General features: G+C 40.8%; 1 protein-coding gene across 2 annotated transcripts in view; it reads left to right on the forward strand.

The window, feature by feature from the left end:
* The first annotated feature begins 4475 nt into the window (after positions 1 to 4475).
* The window catches only part of EMCN (endomucin), a 56243-nt gene continuing 41850 nt past the window's right edge, over positions 4476 to 18868 (forward strand). For both annotated transcript variants that reach the window (XM_049814919.1, XM_049814920.1), the window contains exon 1: positions 4476 to 4619. In XM_049814919.1, the coding sequence (XP_049670876.1) occupies positions 4559 to 4619 (61 nt within the window). In that variant the 5' untranslated portion in view covers positions 4476 to 4558. The remainder of the gene's footprint in view (positions 4620 to 18868) is intronic.

Below are 18868 nucleotides of genomic sequence, written 5' to 3' on the forward strand. Positions count from 1 at the left end.
AAATACCTCAAACATACAACATCCTTTGAAATCTGGCACTCTAGCAGAGCGGCAACTACATTTCTACAAATATGGTCCTGACTTGTATCAATTGTAAGTGAATAAACTGAGGATATTCAAACATATTTTCACTCCCTGTAGTACATCCATAGAGCTCCAGGTATGGAGGAGTAGGAAAAACATGTTCTGCAGTAACGGATATCCTTACAGAATCTGTTGGTATTGCAAATAAACAATACTCAAGCCTGACAGCTAGAGTTGCAGTAATTCTATTAGACCTGGCCTTGAAAATATCTTTTGTAAAAAGAGTACTGAATACAGCCTAAATGCATTTTGGTCTTTAGTGCCTACATAAAGGCGTCTAGGCACTTAGAGATTTAGTGGAATTTTTCACATTAGCGGCTGGCTCTCAATCAAATCAGTGAGATTTAAGCATTTCCGTGCTACAAAGAAAAGGTGGCTATCTTGGGTTTTTAAGCACTTAAATACATTTATGAGCCTGATCTTTCACATTTTTAATATTATTGTGTGCAGAGGAATTTGGGTACTGATATTTCTGTTCCCTGAGATGTTCCAGTGCTTCCGTAAGAAATTCAGAACAAAATATCTACATTTTAAAATGTCCCTCAGCATGAATTTTCAGAGTATCTTCTATACATGACCATCAAAATATCTTGGTTTCATACTGCTATATTCAAGTTTTGTAGAATTCTACTTTATATTAAAATTTTAATATATGTAATAGACTAAACCAAGCACTTTTAAAAATAACAGAAAGCGTAACTAAACTATGTGTTTCTACACTGTCACAACTGCATTTTTCAATTTAAATTTATGCGGCTTCTGGGAGTATAACCAAATGTACAGGTAAGTCTTAGGTAATTTCTGATAAAATATCACTTTAGATATATTTGCTGAAATACAGATGTAGTAAAAGAATAGGAGTTTGAGATTAGCTTGCTCTTTTTCTATCATTCTGCTGTTAAGAGTTAAAATAACCATCAGTGGAAGGGATAGCAAGCATCAATGGGAAAGGCCGGCAAATTTAGTCAGTGCGTTTGTTTCTTCACTTTAGTATATCATCAAAGACTGTGCATCTTTTGTATCTTTTTGGTTTTGCTTTTGTAAAGACTTTGACAAATTTACTCTTTGCACCTACGTTGGAATTGCCAGTAGCCCACAGCAAGGCAGCATGGCTGTCCATATTATTTCCTGTTTTATGCAGTGGTGCTTCAAGAATATTGAATGATATGTAAAATTTTTACATTCTCTAATTCTGAAGGGGATTATTTGAACCTCATAGGAGAACTGTGCATAAAAAGGCAATGTTTTGCTCCAAGCAATGTGAACTAAGAAAGAATATATAAATACAGCCTGAGACCAATAAATCTGTAACTGCAAATCCACTGTGGCAGTAAATGATTTCCCTTTAATAATGAAATACCACACTGGCAAAAATAAATATATAACTCAGGGTACCCCAACCATTATTGGACTACAAAATAACGGTATTTTAAAACAGAGAGTCCTTTCATTCTCTAGAGTGCTCTTTGGTCATGTTTCAAGTTTTCTTCTGCAACTAGGAGGGCTAAAATCTTTCTTGAAAAAACGTGGAAACTGAGACTGTCACACAGTCACTTGTTCTGGGACTCAAAGTGAAACTCCAGATATTCCAGTATTGGCAGTAATACCACAGTTGGCAGCAGTACCAATGACCAAATTTCTTTTCATAAAACAAAGCACACATTGGCACTGAAGCTAAATTTCTTGGTTTGAGGAAAGAAAGAAAAACATTTATTCAATAAAGGAAAACTTATTTCCTGGTAAGGAGGAAAAGAGATCTCTGTTCAGTGAACACATAGAGGAATAATCCTTTGCTAGAAAGATCGCTGGAAATTTTTAAAACCTTAAATGATTTCTTTATAAAGGAAAAAGATGTTTCCATTGACAAGAGTTGTAAGAATCTCTCTTCTGCAGCTCAGATACTCCAAGCCAGAAGCCACAACTCAGCTTTGGCCAGATTTTTTCTTTCAGTGAGTTATTCGAGCTGCTCCCCTTCTATTCCTTACTGTGTGTGCTACTGCTATCCACACCAAGTTTGATCTAGCAAAAGTTAGCTGCCTTTGATGTTAACGTTAGTGAGTATCTCAGAGGGGCACAGTTCTCTTGATGTTCTGGGAGGCAGTAAGTTGCCCTAGGACTCTCTGAGGTACGACTTGAGTTGCATGACACGGTGTAAGGCAAAGACACTTGGCCCTTTCTCTTCCCCCTGCCCCCCCCCCCCCCACCCCTCGCATGAGGTTGGGGAGCCTTTTCCACACTTGCACCTGTGATATGGGTAGCTATTGCAGGGCTGCAACACTTTATGCCCTTTCTGCCTTCAGTGAGTTGCAGGTAATCACCACAGTCGTCATCTTCAGCAGCAGCAACAGTGCACTGAGGACTCCTTGAGATGCTGCTGCTCAGATGAGCAGCACTGAACCGAATCAATACTCTCTTAGGCATTCAGATAGTTTCTGTGGGTCTCAAAACCCAAGGAAGGGATCCTGTCCTTGGGCCTCTTAGATTTTGCAGAGGTTTCATTTCAGTCAATAAAATAATATTCCTTTCTGTACCCTTCTTCAGAATTAACATTTCAGGTAATGGTTTGGCAATGCAGTAAATAAAAAGTTAAAGTCCCTCTTATCACATCAGAAACAGCCCTAACCTGGGATGAATTCACTTTCCATGTTCAGATTTATCTTTTTGCTTGAAGGCTTTCAGCTGCAGTACTTACTGCTTTTCTAGCCCATTCTAACTTTAGGTCCTACGTCGGCACAAAAATAGCATAAAAACAGAGCACTGGTGTTAGCTCCCTGCCATATGCTCCAATCAACTTGACAAAAGTGTCATTGTGTGGCCCACCTCTACTCTAAGCCAAGTTTGTATTACTGTGTGATCCTTTCCAATGATGGTGAAAACACAGCCTCGCTAAAGAGAATGTATGTTTTTGCATCTCTCGTGGATGCAAATACCTAAGTGTGTCCAAATGATGTGCCAGAAAATTTATTGTCTACCATCTGATGTCTATTGAGCACCAGCTTTTGTCACCTGCAGTAGGCAGAGGATGCATCATAACCTTAAGATGTAAAAATGTAATTTCTTTAACTAAATAAAAGTTATTCCACACATGAAGCTGAGCTGCTGCCGTTTATCCTCATCCCAGGCATAAAACAGTACTGTTGTTGGAAGCACTGTGGCTTAGCTCCTGGGAGTTCCTGCATGCAAAGCCGTTTCAAAACTTCCCCTTATAGCGAGAAACAGTCATGAGGAAAGAAAAAAAATCTTAATTACTGCAATAAGTAGGGTTGACTGTCTAATGAGTCAGACTGTTTGTGAGGTCAATTTTTCTGCCAAATTTTCCTGAGAGTTGACAGAGGGAGATGAGCAAACATACTGCACCGCATTCTCCTTGTGGTTGAAGTTTTGTGATTAATTGCCATCAGCTGCCTTGAATCGTTAAGGCACAGAGCACAAGAGTATTAGGAGATTGTGTTTTGATAGCCTTTAACTCTAGACCTCTGCTCGGGTTTCTTCCACAGAAGTCAGAGAAATGGCTGTGAGAAGGAGGGATATGAAAATTTCCCAGATCAGCAGGTCCTGAGGAGAAGAGAGTGATTCTGCACTGGCTTATTACAGCCCAGGTAAGAGGCTCACTCTGGGGACTGTATTCCCATCCCATGGCACGACAATTACCTATACAGAAGAATAAACAACTCTTTCCATTACTAATGGAGCAGATGCAGTCAAGGCTAGATGCAACTTTTCAAATAAAAAAAATTAAAAAAGGCCCAGTTTTCATTTAAAGGAAAAAACCACACACCCCCCAGCCCTAACTCTGCGGACCCAGAGCCTCTCCCTGCTGGGGCACCTTGCTGGAGTCCCTTCCTTGCCCTGTGCTAGTGGCCCCTTTCATCCTCTGGGTTGCAGGATGGCAGGTCTCTCAGGAGGCAGTCTCTCTGCCTCTAACGTGAAGCAGCTGTGATTTTCACTAAGGCCACTTTACACAACACAAAGAAGAGTCAGGTGGGGGCTCCTGTTCCTTGTTTTGCTTCTCTGTTCCTGGCTGCATTATTCCCCACTATCTGGGCTCCCTCACTGCTCATAAGTGTCCCCTTTAAAAGTGTTTCCAGCTACAGTATGAAAGTTGGTGATGTATAGCATATTCTAAAGAAAGATTTGCCTCTGTTCAAAAACCTTCCTGACCTCGTGGCCAAAGAAGAACAAAATAATGTATTAACAAAAACACAGTTCACTGCCAAAGAAAAGGAGTTCCTGTAAGGACTGAAACAATAAATCTCCTCCGTACTGAACTCCCAGAGGGAGTATGTTGTGTTTCCTCCTGTTCTTTATCAAAGTCCCCAAAATAAGCAGGAATGGGCAGTGACTAGGCACAGTCTCTACACACCTTTTTCCATGGAGTAATTAAGGCCTGCCTCAGAGTGAGAGAGCACTCCCTGCCCAGCTGTGTAGGGGAGAGCTGACACCACCACCACCACCACCACCACCACCACCAAGCATGAAGCTCCTGGGGATTGCTGCCTTTTTCCTAGCTGTACTCTGTGTTTGCACTGTAGGAGGTAAGTTCTTTGGCTTTTTTGGATAGAGTTGTAACATCTGTGGGGTGTTTTGTGAGCAAAAGCTTAGCTGTCAGTAGCTGGATGCCTTTTTTTTGTCTTTTTAGTTCAGTGATTGAAAGACTGTGTGTTGGAGGAGAAGAAGGTACTAACTGGTAGTTGAGTTATATGTGTTCTGTGAAAAACTTTCCTGCATTGTATTTTTGTGACAGCTCTCTTTCTAGGTGTCATGAAGCTCCTCAGTCTGAGAGGAGTTAAAAGCAGAGGTATATTTACAAAGGTTTTCTGTTCTATTTTTCTTCTTTGAAATAAAGCGTCTTTTGTAGAGATGTCTTTAAGGGGGGAATTGAAATGTCTGTCAGATTTTGTAAATACTGCTTTTGCAAATCAAATCTATCCTGATGCATTTCCCTGGCACCATACCAGCAATATGTTTAGCCAAGGGTATATCTCAGAAATTATCTTAGTTTTGCCCCCAAAGATACAGGGGCTTAGGGCATATATTGAGTGTCAAATAATGAGGGATGCAAGCCTAGGGGTGATTTAGTTACTGAGTGCAATGTCTTTTAAAAATTATTCTCAAATGCACGGATTTAATCAAACTTTGTGGTGTTCACATGGTCACTGAACTGCTGTCTTCATTATTCTTCAGCTTGAAAAATCATGCTTTTAAAGTGGAATTAACTAGTAAAACCTGAAAGGGTGAAAGAAACTGTAACAAGGGCTAGAGTATATCATCACCTTTGTCAAAAGATACATTTGAAGTCAAATCTGCTTTTTATCTGTACTTTCATTTGCTGGCTCTCTGGAGTGAATACTTATAACCAAAGCTTCCACAAATGCCTATAGATTGTCTGTAAGGGATTTTATGAATCAGAAGTTAAAAAAGTGATAATGCTAGATTAAACAATCTAAAAAAAAGGTAATCAACTCTTGCTCAGATTACGTGTTAAAATCTAGAAATGTCTTTTGTGGTGTAGCTTATGCTATTGCTTGGGCTCACTGCTGTTAGGGGGAAAAAAATCAATAAAGAAGATTAAAAATAAGATTGTGCCACAGAAAGAACTGCTTTTAAAACTATGTTAAGTAAGTACAAGCCCTGAAAGTCTGTGTTGAGGTACTATTTATTCTCTGTCTGCTACTCCTAGTAAAAATAGCCTTCCTGTCATTGTTAAACCTTTAATTTCACAACTTCTGAAAAGCAAAGTGGAGTTGGATCAAAAGAAGCATATTTAACACAACAGTCCATAAAGCTTATCAGAAAGCAACATGCAAAGGTGGGAGGAATTCTGTCAATTTTATGCAATCCTTTCTTTAAAAAGGATTTTCCCTCCTCTGCGTGATATGAGCAGGGAAGAACTGATGACAGTGAATAAGCAAATTTTATATAGGATACGTTTGCTCTGAACAGTTTTGGTTCTGTAAAAGTTTTTTTTTTTTTAAATGCTTTATGGCAAGGTAGACATAGTAGTGAAGTTCTGTTGGTAAATTCACAGCAGAAGATGAAGAATGTGTGTGGGGAAATTTGGAGTATGCCTCTACCTTGTGAAAATAAAAGTACATAATCTGGACAAGCTTCCTTCAGGCTATCCCATGCATTGACATGTTAAGAGAGAAACAGTTTTATTGTCTGCTATATGAGGCTGGACCAAAATCTTTGGATTTCCACTGTTTGTGGTCTCTAAAGTGTTCTGAACATCTGGGCTGTGACAGCAGGATTTTATAATCTGAAGAGAGGAACGGATGATAAGGAGGCTGACACCAATTTCTCTCATGCTCAAGTCTCCCTTTTCTGAGCATTGGAGCCAGAAGCAAGATGTTTCTCCAGTTGCTTAGAAACACTTTTAGTATTTTTAAATTATGCTCAGTAAAATTTAAAGAAGGTCAAATCACACCCTGGTGTTTTAATACTCCCTCCCCCAGGTTTTGGGGTAGTTTGTCTTCAAAGCTTATCAAGACAAGTAACATGTGGGCTTGCAGCCTCTTCACATAATACACACCAGCTGCTTGTCTTTGTATCTTTTGTAAATCATGCAGAAGTGGACAAGGATATTTCCACTGTGCTTAGTAAAGAACGTACCAAGTCTCCTGCGGGGCTTCCAAATTTCATGCCTTGTCTTCAGCCTGTATGCTGGTGGTGCTTTCTTGGTAATTTTCTAATTCATCCTGGGATCTTGCATCCTCAGAAGTCCCTAATGTTTTGGTGGGGTCTACCCTCTGTCAGCAAATTACTAGAGGCTCAGTTATGTACAGATGTGGTGGCCAATAGCCTCCCGAAAACTTGTCCTTCCTCTTGAGGCTTTTCTCAACCCTTTGAGAGCTAAAGGACATGCTTAAAGCAGGGATTCCTTTATGCTCATCTCAAGGTGTTCAGTCCTCCAGGCATATTGCCCTTCATTCTTACCTGCTCCAAAATGTATCTCAAATAGAAATGCTTTCTGCGTTGGTTCATAGCATTTCCAGCTTTAAACGACAGCACTGGAATGGATCAAAGAATATATTGCCAAACAATAGTAATCAAATATAAATGCTCCTGAGTCTGCATTAAGATGTAATTACTTTTAAAATGTGTAAAGGTGAAGTTTGTTCTTCTAAAACATGAGGGGAGAGGAATTGGCATGTGCTTACAATGCAAGTGCTTAGAGGTTACATCTTCCTGTGCCCTGGCCTTGTAATAACAGCATGGCTATTGCTACACGGCATAGCAGATGTCCTCCGCAAAGTGCTTGTAGCACACCACAGCTTCCTTCTCACTCAGGTGCTCAGGTCTCTTTCTTGCAGAAAGTATAGCAGAAAAGAGTGAGGTTGTGCTCCTCCTAGCATCAGTCTGAATGCGGTCAGGTTATGCGCTCAAACGTAGGAGCTGGAACGTACTGTCTCGTGTTGTAGACGTACAGTGGGTGAGTTTATTAACATCTGATTAGTGACCCCTGTTGACAGCAAGCAATACCTTTCTCCAAGAGTGCTCCCATCAAAATTGATGGCACTACAAAAAAACAAGGGTGCCTTTCATTTTGGAAAGGTAGGAACAAATCTTGGCATTGATAGCCTGCTCCAAAGGCCACTGAAGCCGTTTGGAGCTGTTCCATTACACGGTGGATCAACCCTAATTTATGTGCTTCCCAATCCCCCTCCCCATTAAGGGGATGCTGCGGAGCCAGGGACATCATCCCAACCCTACGACACAGCATATTAATCCCAGCTCCCAGGCTGATAGCTTGAGAAAAGTTCCACTAAACCAGGGCTCCTGTAGTGATTATGTACATTTGCAGCTGCCTGAACTCTGCTCTTAACGATGTTAACTAGAGGAGATGCATAGCCTTTTCCTTTTCATCTTCTATGCTCTCAGCTCACAAGCCTTCAAGTCTTTTAAAAAATTAATTTTTAGAATTATATACTAACGAAACTTTTTTTTTAGCCATTAAAGGTTTTGAGCATGGTCTCCCCTTATTCTGGGTTATTTATTCATGGCTGTGCTCTGGGAGAGACCAGTAAGGCACAGGCTGTCACAGTCAAATTGTTGTCTCATCTCTGAAAATTTGAGAAATGTGAATAGGCTTTAGATAACCATCTGCTTTTTCACACCTTTAGCTTGCTGGAACCCAAACTTTAAATGTCTTGAGAGTTTGCCTCTTGTGAAGGAGAAAAAAAAAAAAAAAAAGTGTTTTGTGTGTTTCTGCCATTCCTAGCAGTTTGCAAGACTAGTTTTCTCAAAAATCAAATTGTAGTGCTGGAGCTTACCATAGCCTTTGAGGTTTTTGTTCCTGTACAGATTTTTTTTGTTCGTTTGTTTCCCCCCCCCGCCCGCTGCCACATTCCTTTCATTTATTGGAGCTTTCTTATATTGGGTCAGTTTTGCCTAATGGATTTTCGAGGTATATTTATTACTGGACAGAAGAAAACTCCTTGTTCTAGCCCCAAACCCAAATGCAGGCTTATTGCATTTACTGAGGATAGAAGCAGATGGCTTGATACCTGCTCGATAAGGAGATTATGATTTGCAGCCAAAATAAATGGAAACTGAATTTGAAGGGCAAGTTGCCTGCAGCATTCAGCTCCAAACCTGAGAATACATAATGCCATATAACATGCCCAACAAATGGTTGTCTCTTCTGAAAATTTACCTCAATGTTTTCTCTTTTATTTAGCTTTCTCTTTTATCTGGATTAAAACCTAGATTTCTTATTATCTTTACTCCTTTATAAATTAGGAAAAAAGATCTGCTGAGGCTTATGTTTTGGTTTGGTTTTGTGGGTTTTTTCTAAATAGGAAAGGACCTTGAATTTGGTCTCCAATTGTTTATACATCTGAGTCCTGTGTGAAAAACCTGCAAAAATACAAATTAAAAATAATCTTTAAGAAATTCTTGACCTAGGGAAGGGAGTATTTTTAACTGGTACCATTTGGTAGCCAGGCTAACTTCACAGTCTGAAGGTGAGTAAGGCCCCACAGTAAAATCATATGGGAAAGACATCCTTATTACTTGTGTTCTTCATGAAGGGTGTGTGTGTGTGTGTTTGTATTTTTTGCTGAAACAACTCAAAGACGACCCTTTAATGGTTTTATTTTGCAATTCTGTAAACAGAGTGACAATGTTGGATTTGTGTGTGTAGCAGCTGTTACTTCCAAATACAAGTCAAGAATTAAAGACCTGGCTCCCCTAGAAGACAAATGTTTACTTTTGGTTTCAGGTACCACTCTAAAAATAGGTGTCCCAGATTTAAACAGAAGAGTCAAAACCCTTAGTCGCACCATGTCCTGCCACGCAAGCCACCATCATTGTCCCAGCACCTGAGCTATCAGGTAGTGATACCTTGGCATTCATCTTGTGAAAATGGGTCCTTGGATGCCCTAACAGCAGCACACTGTATCATCCAGACCTACCTACAATAGAAAAAGTGTTTTGACACAATTTAATATGACGCTATCTCCACGCTGTGCATTCTGAACCTACCTCCCCATGTGAGAAAGCTGTGCTCTGACGATCACTTGATGATATAATAGCTCTAAGGGAACAAAATTCAGCAGGTGTGATCTGCTGGGGTTTTGTCCCCTTGCAGGAGAGGTAGAAAGCGGTTAAGAGGCCCTCTGATGCCACCCACACATGTACTGGAGCCTGGTCTGGCAGGGTCAAATTAATTCCAAATAATTTTTTTCTTGGCTGCCAGGCTAGACAACGGCCCCTTTCAGGCCAGATTAACCAGCTAGTGCTCCAAAGGTTATGTTTCAAGCTAGTAACAGGGCAAGGATATTCTGACTGCTTGTATGTGGGAAGGGGATGCTTGCCTGACTTGGGTACAGGTAGAAATCCCAGCCTATTTATCAAGAGTGTTTTTACAACAATTTTTAATGTCTCCTTTCCAATGGCACTAACATGCTCCTGGGTGTTAGCTGCATGTTGTAGATAGCAATGCATCTCAGGTTGCTGAAACTGCAGAGCAAGTGGCACGTAGTTTTGCATCATATTTATCAACTGAAACCTTTCTGCCTTGTCTTACCACTAGAATGAAATTACGTGTTTTGCCAGGATGGGAGCACTACACCAGCCTTGCTGTCTGAAGATTTCTACGATATGTAATCATTCTAAAAAGCACATTCAGTTTGTCTTAACGCCATGATTTCTCAGTCTGGTACTTGGTTTGAGGAGTGTCAGTGTAATCAAAACTTTAGGGTTAAATCAATTAAATCCCTGATTATATTAATGAGATGCTTACGCTTCCTGCAGATTTCTCCTTTCATAATCTTTAGCAGGAGATTAATATTGTATTTGGGCTTGACAGGTTTGGCTATTGAGGCAACAACTCCTCAGAATGGCAAAAGCTTTGGATTTTAGTTAGTCTGAGGAAAACAGTGCCAGGAGATTTACTAACATTCCTGGCCAAGGATTCACATTATTTTCCTCTGTAAAATACCTTACTTATTTGTTGAGGCATGTTTTCATTGCATGATAATTATTTGAAGTGATCAGAGCCCCATATATTCCTTCATGTTTTACTAGTTTTCCCACTTCTTCACATGCTCAACGTTGAGTCTAGGCTTTTATTTGAAACATAGTGTTGCTAACCTTCTAAGTGTTAGTGCACGTGGTGCTATCTATCCCAGTACGAGGACAGTATGAAATCATCTTTCTTTGACAGATGAATTACCCCTCCTCATCTCAACATGGGTCATATATTACAGTAATATAGATGATGTAAATATCGGTGTTTGTGAACTCATTCAAAGGCTGTGGAAGCAAAAGTATCACCAAACACTACTAGGTGAAATGGCAAAAAATTGAGGATTGCTCTGGCAAGAAATGAGAAATGCAAATGTTTTCACCCCCAAATGCTCCATGTCATGTCCGGTAGAGAGGGGCAACTTTGGACATGATACATGGCTAATGCTTCCACTGCTATGCAAAGTCCTCAAGAGCCAAAATTTGGGCTTTCTTTTTGCCCAGGAATTTACAGACTCTCTGAAACTCCTACCAAGTTGTCCAAACCTTATTTCCTCGACTGCTACAGATGGTCATAGAGGCAGAAGTCTGTGGCATGTTGAAAGAAACATTTGGGGCCAGTGTGCAATTTGATTGTAGTTAATTAATTTCTGCACAGGTTAAAATACTGTTAAAATCTCTTTCTGCAAACTACTGAATTCTTTGAATTATGGAGCTTTCTGGATATCCTGTGGAATTTAACTCTGCTTTGCCATGAAACACGTAGGTCTTGGAAATTGTAGCCAACCCCAAAAGCTGGCTGTCCAGAAAGGCTATTGCAGTAGAGCAGCTTTAGTTTCCCTTTAGGGTGTTTTTTTCTTATGAGAGTATTAATATATTTGCTGTGGTTCAGAAGGCAGCAAATATACTTACCAAACTGTTGGGCTTCACTTGCAACAACTCGCTAGAGTAGTTTCCAACATGTAACAACTGGAAGAACTTGGAGATCAATGCCAAATAACCCAATCCCCGAGATGTGCTAATGACAGGAAGGGGAGGACACAGCAAAGGTATTAGAGGCAAAAACCTCCCACTGCAGGACTGTTTTTTGGTTCTCTGCTCATTTTATCCTGTCTAGTTCAAATTGCTTCAGAGGAAGCCATTATCTCCCTTTACATGCCATTCCCTGTGCCAATGGAGTCATGTGGCTAGTGCATCTTAATGCTGTTGAATTTAGGTGAACTAGTGCACAGTTTATCTTATTGACTTAGCGACACTTTCTTGTAGTGCACTGTCTGCTTCCCCCCTAATTGCTTTCACCTTGCATTTCCAAGAACTGGCAGGAAATACTCTTTTCAGGAGCAAAATGGAAAATGGGGATTTGTCATTCATGGAAAAAATGGCCAAGGGAGAAGAAGAGCAGAGGGGTTTGAGTAGGAATGGAACAACTCATTCACAATAGTTGTAATTGTCATGGGGAATAAAATTACGCTAATTGCCAATAACAGTACGAGTGATGTCTGTAGCTGTTCACCAACATGAGATGATCAGCTCCCAGCTCACCATGACTTCCCAGTACACTGACTGGGACCTGGGGTTTTGACAAGCCTGAGCATCCTGAATATGGTCTCCTTTCTGCTCCACTAGGAAGCTGGTTATCAGTGCGGGTGCTGGCGTGGCTATTGCAGCAGTTCCCACCACTCTTTGACAGTGTAGGTCCTCAGTGCTGACCCTCTGCTTCAAGTGTTCTCCTAGTAACAACTTCGGATTTTTACTATGAATACTTTGGAACATAAAGCATGCGAGAAGAGCATTTCAGTTTCATATCTGAGCTTAGCAGTTGTTATCTGTTGTATCACATTGGTAGAAATTCAGAATAACATGAGTATTCAATCAGCTTGGCAGGATACTTGTAGACAAGGAGGTCTTCATCAGCTATATGTGCCAGCTGCAGCAACCAGATATTTTCAAAGTATATCCTTTATCCTTGCATATAACGTAACTCCAGTGAGACTGTACTCTACTTTGGGCTTGCAAAGCCCATTTTGGGCTTTCCCTTTGGGATATTCTGTACCATTTAACCTTTGTTCTAGGCAATGTGGAAAAGATGGAGAGAGACTCATTGAGCATGGAATTACATTAATTATAGAAGCAATTTACAGTGTTTCCACAGAAGATTTCTGATGGGAACAGGTTTTTTGATGCTCCAGAGGCTTTCAGAGCTTTGTCAGGAACAGAGTGGCATGGGCGGGTGTGGCTGAAATGGGTGTCGAGGCTGATCCCGGATATGCTAGAAATAAATACATCATAGCAGATGCTGCAGTGACCCTTTCCTGAATTATACAATTAGTCATGTTGCTGGAGATGCATTTGGATCACAAACATAGAGTAGAAGAACTATGATTTTGGTGACTGCTGCAGCATGTTGCAAAGGAGAGCTACCGATTGACCTGGGCTCAGCTTCCCCTCTGGCTGTTTTATGCCTGCCCTACCCAAACACACTCTTTCCTGGGAAACAAAAATAGGCTTGCAAATAGCATGGTAAGGAAAAAGCATTGTAAGCATTACCCGGAGAAGGATGTAGTTTTCTCTCCACCTTCTGGGTGGGGGTGACTTACACCAACGCTCCTGTTCGTTCCTGTTGCAGGGGAAGGGGCTCTCCTCTCTTTTTCTTGTTCTACTCAGCAATGCACAATATGTAAAAAAGCTCTTTCTATATAAAACTGCACCCATTAAAGACATTTTCAAATTGATTTAGCATGACTAACACAAGGGGGGGTGGCAGTTTGTTTTTCATACCATAAAATAACCCTTAGTAAATCCTACCTTTTATCTTACACATGGACAGACAAGTATATCACCATCGAAGGGTGACAATCTGGTGGTTTAAATAGCTTTAAAGGGTTTAATTAAAACCTATTAAATAGGTTTAACAGGTTTAAATAAAGAGAAGTGCAGAGCTTGGAGCCTTTGTCCGAGGCAGGCTGGAGTGCTGATGAGCATGCTGAGCACATTTATTATTTTATGGAGTGCAAACAATGTGCTCATCCCTCTGTAGTACACAGTAATAAAGATATCCACTATGCTTTATGTAGGAGCAGAAAATGCATTGAGAAAGCTTGTGATTAAAAGCCCTTGATAGGGAGTTTGCGTTTCTTCTGAGTCAATAAAAGAAACCATGAAACTGGCTGGTAAGTGCCCAGATTTCTATGTCCACACACGCAGAGAGGCAAAGCATGCTGTGCTTGGGTTGTTTCAGATACTCGATAAAACACAGGGTCGCTCATCCAACTCTTCTCACTACTATTTTTGTTGAGGGGGAGCCCTCAACAACCTACAGCCATGTTAACAGAGGCTAGTCCTTGGCAGCTCTTTTTCAGTATTTCTCTGTGTGGCGGCTACCTATGCAGGAGCTGTTTGCTGGGTGCTTTGAGCAGGCTTTGTGGAAACAGCACCGTTTGCTTGGGGAATTGGTAATTCCCAGCAGCTCTCTGCTAGTGCTTGGTGTTGGGTCATGCTAGCCACACGCCTGAGTGAGCAGGAGGAGCACTGGGGCGCTGCCGGCACCAAAGCTGCGTTTCCTGCCTTCTCCCCATTCCCTGCTGGAGAAACTGTGGCAGTTCCCTCCCTTTCCTTCCTCCCCTCAGCTCTTGCTGTGGGTGCCTCCAGCCTGCCTGGTTTGCATTTCCTCTGCAGAGCCCAAGTCCCACATTCCCCCAGTTGCTGCTGTCCATTCCCAGGCCTTGCAAGAGCAGCCTGTCCCTGTCTCCCTTTGCAGCTACAGGCTTTGCATTTATGCTTTCCTTTCGCTAATGTCTTCCTCTGTCTCCTGTTTTCAGGTGCTTTTGCGTTCTCCAGGGAGGGTGCTATGCCCTTCCAGCCCAGTAGCTTCTCCTTCCTGCCTTGGTGTCTTCCCTGATGCTCCTGCCCATGTTTCTTCCAACTCTTTTATAGCAGGTCATCTCTGTCCTGTGACACCAGCCTGCAAACCAGGACCAGAAACTACACTGGAAAACAGAAAATTGAATTTAAATGCAAGATCTCAACGTGTAGGATTTGTATAGCATGTTTTCAGTTTGCCGCTGAAGACAGGCGTGACTGAAAGGAAGGTAACAGCTTGGCAAACGGGAGGTGGTTTCCCACCTCCCTAGGCAGTGGGAGTCACAGGCTTCCAGCTGGTTGGCATCAGGCAGTAAAGAACATGGCCTCTCTCCCTGCCTTATGGTTTTTAGCATTGCCTGTAATATCTGACCACATCTCACAGGGGTTCACCTTAAACGCGATCAGTGTAACTTTGGAAGGACTATGTGGACCCTGAACAGTTGCTGTTGTAAGATACTCACAATGGAGAAAATCCTGAGGAGGAAAATGGCTTATGTTGCAGGAGGCTGCATTAAGAGCGTTTGCAGAAGTGCAAAAACATTGTGAGACCAGGCTGGAAAAACACTTCGCAATTCTGACTCGTGATGATATTGCAGTGGCGGCGATCCAGCATGGGACTGTTATTAGGGACACAGCTTTCCTTTCACCAAGTGCTATCACAGCGTGAATAGCTGTGTGCAGGTACTGTTACAAACACATCTGAATGTATGTGAGGCATGACATGCCTTGCGTATTGGCAGGATGCTTTAGCATCCTGAAGAAATATGAAGACATGAAGGTTGTGTATTTTTCTTTCAGTTTCCTTCAAATTCATGAAGTTTGCAAATGGCTTTGTTTAATTTAATATCCTTTACTACACACTGTTATCAGCTCCAGGCATTCACTGGATTCCATCAGAACCTTGATTCCCACTTAAAATCTAGCTGATATGACAATAGAGGAAAGATTTAAAGTATGAGTCCTTAAGAATTAAATGTACTAGAAAGACTATTACTTTTACTGAATTAATTCTTTTAGAGCAAAATATCTGCAGGCTTTTAATTTAATTTTATTTTTTAAAAAAATTCTGGAATGTTTAATTTATAGATTTTGTATTTGTGATCTCACAGGTTTTGAATAGGAGGAAAGGAATTGGTGGTTTCCAACAATACTGTTAGAATTGCACATAAGCCTCTTCTAACAGTACATCCCAAATAAAAGTTTTTTGTGATCTGGAAGCATCTATGCTTCCTCTAAGATTTTTTGCAGTGCTTGCTGGTTTTCTAAATAATTTGCATAGTATGGGTAGTCATTTTTAGCCAACCAGTGACTAGTCTATGACCACAATTCAACACTGGTTTTTGATTTTTGGGAAGTTTCATATCACAATTTCAGTCTTAACAAAATACTCCAGATTAAATTGGAAGTACTACAGGGATGACTGTTCTTAATGTTTATTGCAACACTGTAGATAAACCCCTCTGCTCTTAGAAACATGTCTTTTTTGAACCTGCAGATTTCATGGCAATGCATTTCTCCTGGTATTAGGTAGCTCTTATTTGTGCAATTAGAATGGGGGGGGGGGAAGCTGTATGTAGTGGAAATAAAATAAACTGCAGAAATGCAAAGGGAGGACTGAAATAACAAGTTATCTAAAATTAATCCCATTCCCTGCTCTGTCCTACGTTACAGATTTCTGTAGTATTTTCAGAGGGTTGATTCTGCACTGAACACATGCTTCAGACAAAGCAAAATATTGAGAAAGCTGAGATTGGTTGCAAATGCCAATGTTGCAGCTTGTATCCATATTATTATTTTGGAAGATCCAAATGATAAAAACTGCAGATGCCGTTGAGATCTTGACCTGCAAATATCTCTGTTTCTTGCATAATTCCATTAATGCTAGCATGTGGTGCCATTGTGTGTTGCGGTTTGTAGCCTCTAGAAAGTAAGAACATACTATTACTCCTCTTTTATCGATTGGAAAATGGGGCACAGGGAGTGTCTACATGGCAAAATGCATAGAAATACTCAAGCTGACCTGAATGAGGCAGATTAAGTTCCAGAAGCTCCACCTAAACTAATTAAACTGTATTGTTCTACATAGACATTCCAGGGAGGATAGAGTAATCTCTGCTGTTGTAGCTATTTATCTTATTTGCGATGATATATCCAGGAGAGCTGTAAACCAGTAAGCTCACATACTATTTATGGTAGCACAAGACTGCAGCGTGGATGCCACAGACATGCAAGAAGTCGGGTAGATCCTTGGAGAACTGGCCAGCACCGTATCATTACAAACCAGCCATAACCATTAGTGGCAGCTACTTTAAAGCATCTTTATATGTATTTTGGCAGAGTATTACCCTGAAGCTGTGCAGGAAACTGAGCCTGGGTTTCCTGAACACTGCTTCTACCTTCTCATCCTCATCTGGAAGTGCAACCTGGGCCTCCGCAAAACATTACTGAGGAGGAAAGGCCAAGAGCACCTAAATGCTAAACTTCACCAGGTAGAAGGCCCATGTAGAAGGCCCATTTCTGCATCAGGAATTAAAACTTAAGTTTAATCCCTAAATTAATGTATTCAGGTGCACTTGAGTACAGTTTAGAGGGCTTAAGTAGGGTTCAAGGAGTGCCCAAGACTTGTTTTTGCTCTCCACACATAGGGGTGGTGTTTGTGCAATGACTGGTTGATGGGAGATGAACTTCTCATCTAGGCACACCACATTTTTTTCTTTGGAGGATGTGTGAACCTTTGCACAAAAATGCATTACAAAAGAAATAAGAAATTTATCTCCAGGTTTAGGGTAGAAGGTCATGAACTGAGAAAGAAAGATGGGTGAGGAGTGAAAACAGAAATAAGAGAAGTGTAAGAACTACACTGGGCCTAGGGAAAGATCAGCTAAGAGAATGAAGAGGTGAAGCAGCAATAAATGAAAATGAAAGAGAAAACAAAATACACAACAGACCTCCAAGGTAAGAGTAAACAAGTTGTGTACATTGTCAGGCAGCAGCTATTTATTGGGAACTCTGAGAATATCAGTATCAGCTTTTGCCACAAGGACAGCTGTAACTTTGTCCAGAAAGGACAAAACATCAGATGAAGTGTGCAGGCTTTCCATGGATACTGCTAGAGCAGCTGTTACAGGAGGCTCTATCGTCGTTGTGGGAGCTGGCAGAATTATCAATTGCTTCCTGGAAAATGATACTATTTATTTCTGATGGTGTGGAAAGACAAAGCAAGAAAGCAATTTTGACTTCTGCATGACTTGTGTATAATTGCAAAGGCCCAGGGTCACACAAACAACCATAATATAACATAATATACAATAAACAAACATAATATGACAACACCACCTGTAGATTCTGCTTTATAGCCTTGAAGCAGGGAATTAACACGTACAGGTTTCCTCAGGACACCTCTTTGGTAATTGCTCCCAGCTACAGCCTTTTGAATATTGGTCTGGTTTTGAGTGGGAATATCTTGCATCCTCATCAGGAAAATGGTTAAAAAACTAGCTTCTGGCTGTTACACCGTCAGCTTGACACAGGCACCAAAAAACCTGCAAAGTTTCTAGTCCAAATTTCCCTTGTCCATTACCTCTAGTTTCATCCTCAGTGGATATAATGAGAAGTTTATTCCTTTGTCTTTGTTGCAGCCCCCATGCTGTTATCGTGCCTTTCATTAATCTTTCCATCTCTGGGCTAAACAAATGCAATTTTTGCAATCCTTCCTGAGAGATCTTTTTTTTTTCTAGACTCCTGATGAGTTTTATGGTTCTCCATTAACTTCCCTGCCCCTGCTCCAGGCATCCACACCTTTGTCAACACCCTTCCAAAGCTGGACCAAGTATTTCAGCTGTGGCCTAACCAGTTCTCATCTGAATGGAGGGATTTTAATATGAACATATACTCCTGTCTACCTAGTGGAAGGTCAAGTGAAAAAAATGTCAAACAGGCCATTTCACTTGCTATTTCTGTAATGATAGCAACTTTTCCATAAACGTAATTTCTTTTGAAAATCAGATATTGATGCCAAACCAGACAGCATTTAAATTCAGTAATTCATGTAACGAATGCAATCAATATATATTTTGAACAATCTATTAATCTTTAAAAATGTTTTTGTTTTGACTTTTTGGCATTCACTTTTGTATTAGCTATTTCATGTGGCATTTTAAACTTAGTGGTTTGTGCCCTGTAGTATTCTGTAGTGTATAAACAGAACTACTGATGTAATATCATGCAGTCATTTCTGCTTTTTTTCTGTCTTGATTATACCAATAACAGGCACCTAATTAAGGCAAGGTCAAAACCTGCTTATCTTAGTCTTTCCAGTGTAAAGGTAAAAATAATATGGCCAGGGGCTGGGAAGAAATGATGAGAGCTCTAAGCTCGGACCTTGGAGACTGAAGTCTACCTACATCAAAAGCTGCAGTTTGAGGACAACTGTGGCCATTGGTCAGCCCTGGCT

This window comes from Accipiter gentilis, chromosome 12 (assembly GCF_929443795.1).
Source record: "Accipiter gentilis chromosome 12, bAccGen1.1, whole genome shotgun sequence".
Classification (NCBI taxonomy): Eukaryota; Metazoa; Chordata; class Aves; order Accipitriformes; family Accipitridae; genus Astur; species Astur gentilis.